General features: G+C 47.8%; 2 protein-coding genes across 5 annotated transcripts in view; both read right to left on the bottom strand.

Moving 5' to 3' along the window:
• Positions 1–2,113, bottom strand: part of LOC115203609 (caldesmon, smooth muscle) — a 28,995-nt gene extending 26,882 nt beyond the window's left edge. For 3 of the 4 annotated variants that reach the window (XM_029768417.1, XM_029768415.1, XM_029768419.1), the window contains exons 1-3: positions 1,581–2,113; positions 1,150–1,396; positions 92–232 (exon numbers count right to left, since the gene is read on the bottom strand). In XM_029768417.1, coding sequence (XP_029624277.1) covers positions 92–232; positions 1,150–1,396; positions 1,581–2,047 — 855 coding nt within the window. In that variant the 5' untranslated portion in view covers positions 2,048–2,113. The remainder of the gene's footprint in view (positions 1–91; positions 233–1,149; positions 1,397–1,580) is intronic. The other variant, XM_029768418.1, reaches the window with a different exon arrangement.
• A 794-nt stretch (positions 2,114–2,907) lies between these two features.
• The window catches only part of LOC115202549 (putative cyclin-dependent serine/threonine-protein kinase DDB_G0272797/DDB_G0274007), an 80,133-nt gene continuing 68,254 nt past the window's right edge, over positions 2,908–14,786 (bottom strand). Inside the window, exons 3-5 of the mRNA XM_029766673.1 lie at positions 3,460–3,882; positions 3,258–3,378; positions 2,908–3,042 (exon numbers count right to left, since the gene is read on the bottom strand). Coding sequence (XP_029622533.1) covers positions 2,908–3,042; positions 3,258–3,378; positions 3,460–3,882 — 679 coding nt within the window. The remainder of the gene's footprint in view (positions 3,043–3,257; positions 3,379–3,459; positions 3,883–14,786) is intronic.

Below are 14,786 nucleotides of genomic sequence, written 5' to 3'. Positions count from 1 at the left end.
TGTATGGTGGTAAATGATATGGGAAATCAGAAGTATCTTGAAGTTATGTGATCGATTGATTGATTGATAGATACCGGGACATCAGTAGTACCTTGAAGGTGGGGCTCATGGGACTGAAGGGGCTGAAGGACTCGTCTCCCTCAATGCTGGAAATACTGAGGTTCTTCATCCTTCTCTCTGAAGCCGACATCCTCTTACTCTCCATCCCGTCTTTCACCCTCTTCCTCTCCTCCTGTAGACGGAGAAACTACATTAGAACAACACACCCCTCTTCCTCTCCTCCTGCAGACAGAGAAAATACATTAGAACACACCCTCTTCCTCTCCTCCTGCAGACAGAGAAATTACATTAGAACAACACACCCCTCTTCCTCTCCTCCTGCAGACGGAGAAACTACATTAGAACAACACACCCCTCTTCCTCTCCTCCTGCAGACGGAGAAACTACATTAGAACAACACACCCCTCTTCCTCTTCTCCTGCAGACGGAGAAACTACATTAGAACAACACCCCCTCTTCCTCTCCTCCTGTAGACGTAGAAACTACATTAGAACAACACCCCCCTCTTCCTCTCCTCCTGCAGACGGAGAAACTACATTAGAACAACACCCCCTCTTCCTCTCCTCCTGCAGACGGAGAAACTACATTAGAACACACCCTCTTCCTCTCCTCCTGCAGACAGAGAAACTACATTAGAACAAAACACCCCTCTTCCTCTCCTCCTGCAGACGAAGAAACTACATTAGAACACACCCCTCTTCCTCTCCTCCTGCAGACAGAGAAACTACATTAGAACACACCCCTCTTCCTCTCCTCCTGCAGACAGAGAAACTACATTAGAACACACCCTCTTCCTCTCCTCCTGCAGACGGAGAAACTACATTAGAACAACACCCACACATACATGAGGCTGAACAGGCCTCTGTTGTGCATGCTGTGCATTATAATGCATTATGTCAGAACTCACAAGGTTTTAAAAATGTGCTTACAATGCATTATGAAGAGGGTGTTCATAGGAAGTGTTACCAACATGCATCGACATGCATATACATACTCAGATAGTGTACATACCAGTCTCGGAGTAGGAGTGCTGATCTAGGATCTGACTGGTACCCCCTTCTCATTCATTATAACAGAGCCAGGTCTCACCTCCTCCTGTTCCTGTCTGTGCTGCTCCTCTTTCTCTCTCTGGTGCTCCTCCTCCTCCCTGGCTCTGCGTTTCTCCTCTCTCCTGCGGTTCAACTCCTCCATCTCCTCCTGGTCCTCCTGCTGTCTCTGTCTCAGCTGTTCTAGGGTGCCCAGTCCCTGGCCTGGTGTCTTCTCTGTCTCCAGCAGCCCCACGGGAACCTCTCCATCCACCTCCTCCTTTCTCTGCCCTCCCAAGCTGCCACTGCGACTGGAGGAGAGGAGAGGAGAGGAGAGGAGAGGTTGGAGGAAGCTGCTCCGTCTCTCACTATGATCAAACTGCATTACAAATGTAACACCTTCTAATATCTCCACTGCTGTAGTTATGAACTACTTTGGACAGTTCTCATCTTATCAATCAACAAGATTCCCTCAGTTTGCTTTAAAATCTTTACCTGTCTCCTTCAGTGACAAACAAGTAAGAAGTAGGCATCTCATCCATCTCTTTCGGTGTCTCATCCATGACTATCTGTGTCTCATCCATGTCTTTCGGTGTCTCGTCCAAGACTATCTGTGTCTCAACCATTTCTTTCGGTGTGTCATCCATCTCTTTCTGTGTCTCATCCATGTCTTTCGGTGTCTCGTCCAAGACTATCTGTGTCTCAACCATGTCTTTCGGGGTGTCATCCATCTCTTTCTGTGTCTCCTCCATGACTATCTGTGTCTCAGCCATGTCTTTCAGTTTGTCATCCATGTCTTCCTGAATCTCATCCAAGACTATCTGTGCCTCAGCCATCTCTATCTGTGTCTCAGCCATCTCTATCTGTGTCTCAGTCATGACTATCTGTGTCTCAGCCATGTCTTTCAGTTTGTCATCCATGTCTTCCTGTGTCTCATCCATGACTATCTGTGTCTCAGCCATCTCTATCTGTGTCTCAACACCCTATAGTAGCTCACTCTAAAGGCTTGGTTAAATTAAGGAAGGATGTTGAGCGAGCCAATACAGGAAGTGATGAAAGTCACTGATCTTGTCATGCGTCTTTTTCAGTTCAGTATGAAGTAGGAACTGATAGATGCTTTACAGAAGTTACTGTTCTCTCTCTACAAGCAATCACTCATACAGATGTAGGATTTTCATTTGATCGTCGTGTTGCAGGAGAGCTTTCCTTCAATGCAGGAAATGTAAAACTTCTAGTCTATTTGAGGTTTAAAAAGGCTTCTGAAATTTGTAATTTCCACTTTTCAATTTCAGACTTGATCTATCCTTATGGAAAATGTATCAACCGCTTCAAAAATGTCCATTAATAATAATCCACTTTATAATTCACATTTCCTGTTGCTGCAGGATTATTTTCCTGCTGTAGCAAACTGGCTCAAATGAAGATCCTCCATCTGTAGCAGGAAGCTAAGACTGAAACTAAGGAAACTATAAATAAAGAAACTCAGACAGCTTCAGTCTTTGTGTTGAGTTCTTCTCCTCTTTAAATTGAATTTGGACATTACAATAGTGAGATCTGGCCCCAGTCTGAAGCTGTGTCCAAAATGGCACCCTATTCCTCTGATAGTGCACTACTTTAGACCAACCAAATGGCACCCTATTCCCGTTATAGTGCACTACTTTAGACCAGCCAAATGGAACCCTATTCCCGTTATAGTGCACTACTTTATACCAGACAAAATGGCACCCTAATCCCTATATAATGCACTACTTTTGGCCAGATGAGGCTCTATATAAGGATTTGAGTGCCTTTTTGGACACACATATAGACTATTTTAGGTTTGTTACCTTGGAGACAGTTTCCCTGCAACTAGGTATGAGGTCACTTCCGCTCCAGCTGCTTCCCCGTTACTGTTGACGTGTCTCATGACTTTAGAGGTGTAGGAGATCTTCAGCTCAGATTTCTTCTTCTCCACTACCTAAAAACAAAACAGCATTTAGAAGAACACTTTATAGTCCAATTTGAGTTTTGGCATCAAACGTCATTGGCATCAACTCATCTAAAGTTCGGTCAAGTTTGGCATCACAGCCCAAACAACAGCTTTCCCCTCTTTGCCCTGCCGTGAATAAAGAGTACACTGTGACTTGTGGGATGATTGGATACAGCACGGCATGTACACAATCGTAACTCTACCTTGTCATCTGTTACTCTTCTTGAAGCGTCTTGTGTCTTGTTGCTGGCTCTTCGTTCCCACTCTACCTCCTTCTCCTCCCTCTCCTCGGGCCCAGGTCCAGGACGTGTCTTCAAGCAGGGCCTGATTGGGGAGGCTACGTTTAGCCTGAGCAGCTGGGGCTGATGCTGCTGCTGCTGGGGCTGCTGCTGCTGGGGCTGATGCTGCTGGGGCTGCTGCTGCTGGGGATGATGCTGCTGGGGCTGATGCTGCTGGGGCTGATGCTGCTGCTGCTGGGGCTGCTGCTGCTGGGAATGATGCTGCTGGGGCTGATGCTGCTGGGGCTGATGCTGCTGCTGCTGGGGTTGATGCTGCTGGGGCTGATGCTGCTGGGGTTGATGCTGCTGGGGTTGATGCTGCTGGGGCTGATGCTGCTGCTGCTGGGGTTGATGCTGCTGGGATTGATGCTGCTGGGACTGATGCTGCTGCTGCTGGGGTTGATGCTGCTGGGGCTGATGCTGCTCCCAGGACTCCTGTTCCTCCAGGTGGCGCTGTCTGCGTTTCTCCAACCTCTGGGTCCAGTCACTGAAGCCCTCGTCCTCCTCCAGAGCCAACTGGCAGCCACTAGCCTTCAGCTCACTCTCACACCTGAAGAGACAGGTAGAATTGTTAATAACAAGTCAAACCTAAAGGTGATCCAGTAATTTCTAACTGTTCATAACTGTTCAACGGGATATCTATCTTGCACAATTGTCCATAGAAATATAGTGCTGTATTCAACATTTCCTTCAAGAGTAACTACACCTAAGGACAGGGTTACCCAGGCCAAAGAAGGCCAGGTCTCCCTCAAAAAAGACAATCAATACATACAACCTTCAACAATTCAACCTAATGCATTGTCAACTGAATTCAAAACAGGCTAACTCAGCTAAATTCCTAACTGTTTAACACAGTGTAAAAAGTCATTAGTTCTGCTAACTCCCGTTGCCTAGAACCATTGTAGTAAACCCAACTCAAAGTATATCAGTATTCAAAACTTAAAGTGACATCAGCACCCATTAGGTTCTTTAGAAGTTGTAAATACTTCACTTTTTTATGTTTTATTCACTATTTGCCATTAAATTACATTATGTATTCTGAATTAAAATGATTGAATTAACTTGAACATGAATATTTGTTGTAGCGAACATAAAAAATGCAGGTTCCATCTATTAAATGACTGACCTTCATTATTCACTTTTGTCAAGTTTAAGTAGTAAGTGGTTCAGATTAGTAATTTTCAGTGGTCGTGTCTTAATGTTTAATATTGTTTTATGCATTTGATGATTTGTCCTTTTAACCCACTTTAGCAGGCATTCTTGAACACAGTGCTCATTCCTCTAACAGTAACTGGAGGTAGAGCTGTAACCAGTCATTGTTGAACACAGTGCTCGTTCCTCTAACAGTGACTGGAGGTAGAGCTGTAACCAGTCATTGTTGAACACAGTGCTATTTCCTCTAGTAGTAACTGGAGGTAGAGCTGTAACCAGTCATTGTTGAACACAGTGCTCATTCCTCTAGCAGTAACTGGAGGTAGAGCTGTAAGCAGTCATTGTTGAACACAGTGCTCATTCCTCTAACAGTAAATGGAGGTAGAGCTGTAACCAGTCATTGTTGAACACAGTGCTCGTTCCTCTATCAGTAACTGGAGGTAGAGCTGTAACCAGTCATTGTTGAACACAGTGCTCGTTCCTCTAACAGTAACTGGAGGTAGAGCTGTAACCAGTCATTGTTGAACACAGTGCTCGTTCCTCTAGCAGTAACTGGAGGTAGAGCTGTAATCAGTCATTGTTGAACACAGTGCTCGTTCCTCTAACAGTAACTGGAGGTAGAGCTGTAACCAGTCATTGTTGAACACAGTGCTCGTTCCTCTAGCAGTAACTGGAGGTAGAGCTGTAATCAGTCATTGTTGAACACAGTGCTCGTTCTCTAACAGTAACTGGAGGTAGAGATGTAACCAGTCATTGTTGAACACAGTGCTCGTTCCTCTAACAGTAACTGGAGGTAGAACTGTAACCAGTCATTGTTGAACACAGTGCTCCTTCTCTAACAGTAACTGGAGGTAGAGCTGTAACCAGTCATTGTTGAACACAGTGCTCATTCCTCTAACAGTAACTGGAGGTAGAGCTGTAACCAGTCATTGTTGAACACAGTGCTCGTTCCTCTAACAGTAACTGGAGGTAGAGATGTAATCAGTCATTGTTGAACACAGTGCTCGTTCCTCTAACAGTAACTGGAGGTAGAGATGTAACCAGTCATTGTTGAACACAGTGCTCGTTCCTCTAACAGTAACTGGAGGTAGAGCTGTAACCAGTCATTGTTGAACACAGTGCTCGTTCCTCTAGCAGTAACTGGAGGTAGAGCTGTAACCAGTCATTGTTGAACACAGTGCTCGTTCCTCTAACAGTAACTGGAGGTAGATGTCACGACAGTGACGGATGGTGGCGCCCCTCCTCGGCCGGGCGGAGCTCGGTGGTCGTCGTCGCCGACCTACTAGCTGCCATCGATCCCTTTTTGTTTCACTTTCGTTTGGTTAGGTCTAGGTAGGCACGCACCTGTTTTGGGTTAGTCATTAGTAAGGGGGGGTTATTTAGGTTAGCGTAGGATGTATGTGGTTGTACGTGATTGTGTTGCTTGTCCGGGTTTTTTGTGTGCGAAAAGAACGTGTACTAAGTTTTCCTTCTGCCAGTGGTTTATTTTATTTGTGTACACCATCGCAGAATATTTAAGGGCTGCGCCCCTATACTTTGACGACCACATCCATTTACTTCAAATAAAGAAGTGTGGTCACGAACTCTCTGTCTCCTGCGCCTGACTCTACCTCTCCTGTTGTTCTTCGAGCCAGCCCGTGACAGAAATCACGTACCTCAACTTAATGGAGTCAGCAGGAGCTTCAGCACCAGCCATGTCCATGGAGGAAACCGTGGACCAACACTCCACCCTGCTCCACCGGCTGGGGAACGCCATGGATCAGGTGTTGGCGCGCCTGGAGAGCTGGGACCGACGCGCTCTCGGCCCCCCGAACGCAGCAGTCCAACAGCCTGCGCCCCCCCCAGCACCCACAGCCCCCAGTACCAGTGGGGTGAAACTCGCTCCCCCCAGGGAGTACGATGGAACGGCCGCTGGGTGTAAGGGCTTCTTACTCCAGTTGGAGTTATACCTGGCGACCGTTCGTCCCTCTCCCTCGGGGGAGGAGAGCGTCAGCGTCCTCGTCTCCTGTCTCACGGGTAAGGCCCTGGAATGGGCAAACGCCGTGTGGGACAGTCCGGACTCAGCCAGGGACAACTACCCAGAGTTCACCCGCCGCTTTCGGGCAGTATTCGATCATCCCCCGGAGGGGAGAGCGGCGGGTGAGCGGCTGTTTCACCTGAGGCAGGAGACGAGGAGCGCGCAGGATTTCGCTCTCGAGTTCCGGACCCTGGCCGCGGGAGCAGGGTGGAATGAGAGGGCCCTTATAGATCACTACTGTTGTAGTTTGAGGGAGGACGTCCGCCGGGAATTAGCCTGTCGGGACACGACCCACACACTGGACAAACTGGTGGATCTGTCCATCCGACTGGACAATCTGCTGGCCGCCCGCGGACGTCCGACCCGGGCCCTGCTCATTCCACCCTCCAGCCCTCCTGCTCCCACGCCTATGGAGATAGGGGGGGCAGCAGCCAGGAAGACTGGAGGGGGAGGTCGCTCCTGCACCTCATGTGGTCGCAGAGGGCACACTGTGGACCAGTGCTGGGGAGACTCCCCTAGGAGTCCAGACGGCAGGCAGAGCGCTCCTTTGACACCTCAGGTGAGTCAGCACCAGCCTCACCCAGAGCCCCCTGTACGTCACATGTATGTGTCAGTGTCTTTTCCTTGTTTCTCCCCTCACTCCCGGTTTAAGGCGCTAGTCGATTCAGGCGCAGCAGGGAGTTTTATGGACCGTGGGGTCGCGGCTAAGTTAGGGATTCCCCTGGTCCAGTTGGACCAACCCTTCCCCGTGCACGCCCTAGACAGTCGACCACTAGGGTCAGGGCTGGTCAGGGAGGTCACTGTACCTCTGGTCATGGTAATGCGGGGGGGTCATGAGGAGCGGATTAGTCTTTTCCTCATCGATTCCCCAGCGTTTCCAGTGGTTCTAGGGATTCCCTGGCTAGCCACTCACAACCCTAAGATTTCGTGGGGACAGAGGGCTCTTAAGGGGTGGTCAAATGAGTGCTCGGGCAGGTGCATAGGAGTTTCCATCGGTGCAACTACGGTGGAGAGTCCAGACCAAGTCTCCACCGTGCGCATTCCCTCAGAGTATGCCGATTTGGCTATTGCCTTCAGTAAAACGAAGGCGACCCAATTACCACCTCATCGACGAGGAGACTGTGCGATAAACCTCCAGGTGGGCGCTGCCCTTCCTCGTAGTCACGTTTATCCCCTGTCTCAGGAGGAGACAGCGGCTATGGAGACATACGTCACTGAGTCCTTGAGGCAGGGATACATTCGGCCATCTCACTCACCCGTCTCCTCGAGCTTCTTTTTCGTGAAGAAGAAAGAGGGAGGTCTGCGCCCGTGCATTGACTATAGAGGTCTAAATGCCATCACAGTGGGTTTCAGTTACCCACTACCTCTCATCGCCTCGGCGATGGAGTCATTTCACGGGGCGCGCTTCTTCACGAAATTGGATCTCAGGAGCGCATATAATCTGGTTCGTATCCGAGGGGGGGACGAGTGGAAAACTGCATTCAGTACCACATCTGGCCATTATGAGTACCTCGTCATGCCGTATGGGTTAAAGAATGCTCCCGCAGTCTTTCAATCCTTTGTGGATGAGATTCTCCGGGACCTGCTCGGTCAGGGTGTAGTGGTGTACATCGATGACATTCTGGTCTACTCCGCTACACGCGCCGAGCATGTGTCTCTGGTGCGTAAAGTGCTTGGGCGACTGGTGGAGCATGACCTATACGTCAAGGCGGAGAAATGTGAGTTTTCCAAACCAGCCGTCTCTTTCTTGGGGTAACGCATTTCCTCATCAGGGGTAGTGATGGAATGTGACCGCGTCTCAGCCGTGCGTAATTGGCCGACTCCCACCATGGTGAAGGAGGTGCAGCGGTTTTTGGGATTTGCCAATTACTACTGGAGGTTTATCTGGGGCTTTGGGCAGGTGGCGGCTCCCATTACCTCACTGTTGAAGGGGGGCCCGGTGCGGTTGCAGTGGTCCGTGGAGGCGGACAGGGCCTTTAGTCGTCTGAAGGTTTTGTTCACCGACGCTCCGGTGCTGGCGCACCCGGACCCCTCTTTGCCCTTCATAGTGGAGGTGGACGCGTCCGAGGCTGGGGTAGGAGCCGTGCTGTCCCAGCGCTCGGGCGCCCCCCCAAGCTCCGCCCCTGCGCCTTCTTCTCTAGGAAGTTGAGTCCGGCGGAGCGTAACTATGATGTGGGGGACAGGGAGCTGTTGGCTGTGGTCAGAGCCCTGAAGGTGTGGAGACATTGGCTTGAGGGGGCGCGTCACCCTTTTCTCATCTGGACTGACCACCGCAATCTGGAGTACATCCGGGCGGCGAGGAGACTGAACCTGCGTCAAGCCAGGTGGGCGATGTTCTTTACGAGATTTCGGTTTAACATCTCGTATATCCCAGGTTCCCGGAACACTAAGGCCGACGCACTGTCTCGTCTCCATGACGCCGAGGAGCGGTCCACCAATCCCACGCCCATACTTCCAGCCTCCTGCCTGGTGGCACCGGTGGTCTGGGAGGTGGACGCGGACATCGAGCGGGCGTTACGGACGGAGCCTACTCCTCCGCAGTGTCCAGTGGGTCGTAAGTACGTTCCGCTCGGTGTTCGCGATCGGCTGATTCGGTGGGCTCACACGCTTCCCTCCTCGGGTCACCCAGGGGTTGAGCGGACAGTGCGTGGTCTGAGTGGGAGATACTGGTGGCCCACCTTGGTGAGGGACGTGAGGCACTATGTCTCCTCCTGTTCGGTGTGCGCTCAGAGTAAGGCTCCCAGGCACCTGCCTAGAGGGAAATTACAACCCCTCCCGGTTCCACAACGACCATGGTCCCACCTGGCGGTGGATTTCTTGACCGATCTCCCGCCGTCTCAGGGCAACACTACGATCCTGGTCGTTGTGGACCGGTTTTCTAAGTCCTGCCGTCTGATTCCGTTACCCGGTCTTCCTACGGCCCTGCAGACCGCGGAAGCCTTATTCACCCACGTCTTCCGGCACTACGGGGTGCCCGAGGATATCGTCTCAGATCGAGGCCCCCAGTTCACGTCCCGAGTGTGGCGGGCGTTTATGGAGCGACTGGGGGTTTCGGTCAGTCTGACCTCGGGGTTTCACCCCGAAAGTAATGGGCAGGTGGAAAGGGTAAACCAGGAGGTGGGCAGGTTCCTGCGGTCCTACTGCCAGGACCGGCCAGGGGAGTGGGCAAGGTTCGTGCCATGGGCCGAAATGGCTCAGAACTCTTTGCGCCACTCCTCCACCAACATGTCACCATTCCAATGTGTGTTGGGTTATCAGCCGGTCCTGGGGCCATGGCATCAGAGCCAGACGGAGGCCCCTGCGGTGGAGGAATGGGTGCAGCGCTCAAGGGAGACCTGGAACGCTGTGCAGGAATCCCTGGAACGAGCCAGGGAGCGACAAAAAGCGAGCGCTGACCGGCACCGCAGCGAGGCCCCCGTGTTCACCCCAGGGGAGAGAGTCTGGCTCTCGACCCGGAACCTGCCCCTCCGCCTGCCCTGCCGGAAGCTGGGTCCGCGGTTTGTGGGGCCATTTAAAGTCCTGAGGAGAATAAACGAGGTGTGTTACAGATTACAACTTCCTTCTTATTATCGTATTAACCCCTCGTTTCATGTGTCTCTCCTCAGGCCGGTGGTAGCTGGTCCGCTGCAGGAAAATGAGGTACGGGAGGTCCCTCCACCCCCCCTGGACATCGGGGGGCCCCCGGCGTACACAGTCCGGTCCATCTTGGACTCCAGACGCCGGGCGAGGGGCCTGCAGTACCTCGTGGACTGGGAGGGGTACGGCCCGGAGGAGAGGTGCTGGGTACCGGTGGAGGACATACTGGACCCAGCGCTCATCCGGGAGTTCCACAGCCTCCATCCGGATCGCCCTGCGCCTCGCCCTCCGGGGCGTCCTCGAGGCCGGCGACGGCGCGCTGCGGGAGCCGCGCGTCAGGGGGGGAGTACTGTCACGACAGTGACGGATGGTGGCGCCCCTCCTCGGCCGGGCGGAGCTCGGCGGTCGTCGTCGCCGACCTACTAGCTGCCATCGATCCCTTTTTGTTTCACTTTCGTTTGGTTAGGTCTAGGTAGGCACGCACCTGTTTTGGGTTAGTCATTAGTAAGGGGGGGTTATTTAGGTTAGCGTAGGATGTATGTGGTTGTACGTGATTGTGTTGCTTGTCCGGGTTTTTTGTGTGCGAAAAGAACGTGTACTAAGTTTTCCTTCTGCCAGTGGTTTATTTTATTTGTGTACACCATCGCAGAATATTTAAGGGCTGCGCCCCTATACTTTGACGACCACATCCAGTTACTTCAAATAAAGAAGTGTGGTCACGAACTCTCTGTCTCCTGCGCCTGACTCTACCTCTCCTGTTGTTCTTCGAGCCAGCCCGTGACAGTAGAGCTGTAAGCAGTACAGGAAGCTGCATTGTACAGTGAAGAGGCGACTCCGGGATGCTGGCCTTCTAGGCAGTGTTCCATCTTAATCTTGTGTTTTTATTGGCCAGTCTGAGATATGGCTTTTTCTTTGCAACTCTGCCTGAAAGGCCAGCATCCCGGAATCGCCCCTTCACTGTTGATGTTGAGACTGGTGTTTTGCGGGTACTATTTAATGAAGCTGCCAGTTGAGGACTTGTGAGGCGTCTGTTTCTCAAACTAGACACTCTTATGTACTTGTCCTCTTGCTCAGTAGTGCACTGATGCCTCCCACTCCTCTTTCTATTCTGGTTAGAGCCAGTTTGCACTGTTCTGTGAAAGAAGTACACAGCGTTGTACGAGATCTTCAGTTTCTTGGAAATTTCTCACAACAACAAGAACAGATCAAGAATAGACTGACGAGTTTCAGAAGAAAGTTCTTTGTTTCTGGCCATTTTGAGCATGTAATCGAACCCACAAATGCTGATAATCCAGATTCTCAACTAGTCTAAAGTAGGCCAGTTTTATTGCTTTAATCAGAACAACAGTTTTCAGCTGTGCTAACATAATTGCAAAAGGGTTTTGTAATGATCAATTCACCTTATAAATTATAAACTTGGATTAGCCAACACAATGTGCCATTGGAACACAGGAGTGATGGTTTCTGATAATGGACCTCTGTACGCCTACGTAGATATTCCATTAAAAAAATCAGCCGTTTCCAGCTACAATAGTCATTTACAACATTAACAATGTCTACACTGTATTTCTTATCAATTTGATGTTATTTTAATGGACAGAAAATGTTCTAAGTGACCCCAAACTTTTGAACGGTAGTGTACATCTTACACAAATGTTTTTAGAAATATAATATTTTCTTCATAGTTTGTTACGTAGGACATCCATCTGGAAAAAGTTGATTGTCTGCCTCACCCCAAGGGCACCACAACACCAGGTGACTAAACGTGCTAGCTGCTAACCACTGTGAAAACAATCAGGTGGCTTCTGTATATTGTTAGCGGTCAGCACAATGTTGAAACAATGGGGTGCTAACAACAGCTTGGCAGGGGAAAAGACAGAGGGGGCTCAGGACCTGTAGAGAGGTCAGGGGACAGGCAACGGTCACAGGAAGTGAGTCTTTACAGCCAAACTCCTGCAGTCAGCCTACAGCAGCCATGTGTGTGTGTGTGTGTGTGTGTGTGTGTGTGTGTGTGTGTGTGTGTGTGTGTGTGTGTGTGTGTGTGTGTGTGTGTGTGTGTGTGTGTGTGTGTGTGTGTGTGTGTAACAGACGGGGGCAATACCAGGGATTTCAAAACAAATCAAAAAATCTAATTGTATTTGTCACATGCGCAAATACAACAGGTGTAGTAGACCTTACAGTGAAATGCTTACTTACAAGCCCTTAACCAACAATGCAGTTTTAAGAAAAAACCCCAAAAAGTAAGAGATAAGAGTAACAAATAATTAAAAATCAGCAGTAAATAACAATTCCTGGGCTATATACAGGGGGTACCGGTACAGAGTCAATAAGTCAATGTGCGGGGGGCACCGGTGTCGAGGTAATTGAGGTAATTATGTACATGTCTCATCGTTGTCGGTGATCAGGCCTACCACTGTTGTGTCATCAGCAAACTTAATGATGGTGTTGGAGTCGTGCCTGGCTGTGCAGTCATGAGTGAACAGGGAGTACAGGAGGGGACTGAGCACGCACCCCTGAGGGGCCCCCGTGTTAGCCCTGTATTGAAGCTTTGCCTGTTTGATGGTACGTCGGAGAGCATAGCTGGATTTCTTATAAGCTTCTGGGTTAGAGCCCCGCTCCTTGAAAGCGGCAGCTCTGCCCTTTAGCTCAGTGCGGATGTTGCCTGTAATCCATGGCTTCTGGATGGGGTATGTACGTACGGTCACTGTGGGGACGACGTCCTCGATGCACTTATTGATAAAGCCAGTGACTGATGTGGTGTACTCCTCAATGCCATCGGAGGAATCCTGGAACATATTCCAGTCTGTGCTAGCAAAACAGTCCTGTAGTTTAGCATCTGCTTCATCTGACAATTTTTTTATAGACCGAGTCACTGGTGCTTCCTGCTTAAATTGTTGCTTGTAAGAGAGTTATAGAGTTATGGTCAGATTTGCCAAATGGAGGGTGAGGGAGAGCTTTGTTACACGTCTCTGTTTGTGGAGTAAAGGTGGTCTTGATTTTTTTTCCCTCTGGTTGCACATTTAACATGCTGATAGAAATGAGGTAAAACTGATTTAGGTTTCCCTGCATTAAAGTCCCCGGCCACTAGGAGCGGGTGAGCGTTTTTCTGTTTGCTTAAGTTTAGCCCAGCAGATGACAGGTGTTACCCCAGGGCCTTTGGCTCGGCGTCATGGCAACGGGACACACACGTACTGTGACCATGGAAACATACACAAACTGAACAACCGACCTCGCTGCCAATGGAATGAACGCCACTGCTGCATCCTGTTTCCTCTGAATGAGCTACGGTCTGTGTCCCAAATTGCACCCTATTCCCTAAATAGTGTATTCCTTTTCACCAGAGCCCTATTCACCATATAGTGCACTACATTAGACCAGAGCCCGATGTAGTAGTGCACTACTTTTCACCAGAACCCTATGTAGTAGTACACTACACAGGGGATAGGGTGCCCTTTGGGACGCAGAATGCTCTCTTCCTCTCTGCCTGTAGCCCCGGCCTTCTGTCATTTCTCGTTTCTCATTGTTGCAACATAGCAAAAATAAATACAGTTTAGGTTGATTTATTAATGTGCTGCATAGAAGTTTCATTAAAACATTAACAAGTAGAATAATAACATAAGCAAGTAGAATAATAACATAATAACATTAACAAGTAGCGTAATAACATAATAACATTAACAAGTAGTATACTAACATAATAACATTAACAAGTAGTATACTAAAATAATAACATTAACAAGTAGAGTAATAACATAATAACATTAACAAGTAGAATACTAACATAATAACATTAACAAGTAGAATACTAACATAATAACATTAACAAGTAGAGTAGTAACATAATAACATAAACAAGTAGAGTAATAACATAATAACATAAACAAGTAGTATAGTAACATAATAACATAAACAAGTAGAGTAGTAGCATAATAACATAAACAAGTAGAGTAGTAACATAATAACATAAACAAGTAGTATAATAACATAATAACATAAACAAGTAGTATAGTAACATAATAACATTAACAAGTACATTAATAACATTAACAAGTAGATTAATAACATAACAACATTAACAAGTAGAGTAATAACATTAACAAGTAGTATAGTAACATAATAACATTAACAAGTACATTAATAACATTAACAAGTAGATTAATAACATAATAACCTTAACAAGTAGAGTAATAACATAATAACATTAACAAGTAGTATAATAACATAAACAAGTAGAGTAATAACATAATAACATTAACAAGTAGTATAATAACATTAACAAGTAGAGTAATAACATAATAACATTAACAAGTAGATTAATAACATAATAACATTAACAAGTAGAGTAATAACATAATAACATTAACAAGTAGTATAATAACATAATAACATTAACAAGTAGAGTAATAACATAATAACATTAACAAGTAGTATAATAACATAAACAAGTAGAGTAATAACATAATAACATTAACAAGTAGTATAATAACATTAACAAGTAGAGTAATAACATAACATTAACAAGTAGTATAATAACATAATAACATAAACAAGTAGTATAGTAACATAATAACATTAACAAGTACATTAATAACATTAACAAGTAGATTAATAACATAATAACATTAACAAGTAGAGTAATAACATAATAACCTTAACAAGTAGACTAATTAACATAATAACATTAACAAGTAGTATAATAACATAATAAC

This window comes from Salmo trutta, chromosome 12 (assembly GCF_901001165.1).
Source record: "Salmo trutta chromosome 12, fSalTru1.1, whole genome shotgun sequence".
In the NCBI taxonomy this organism is placed as follows: Eukaryota; Metazoa; Chordata; class Actinopteri; order Salmoniformes; family Salmonidae; genus Salmo; species Salmo trutta.
The sequence above is the reverse complement of the archived record's forward strand: the minus strand, read 5'-3'. Positions and strand labels throughout refer to the sequence as shown.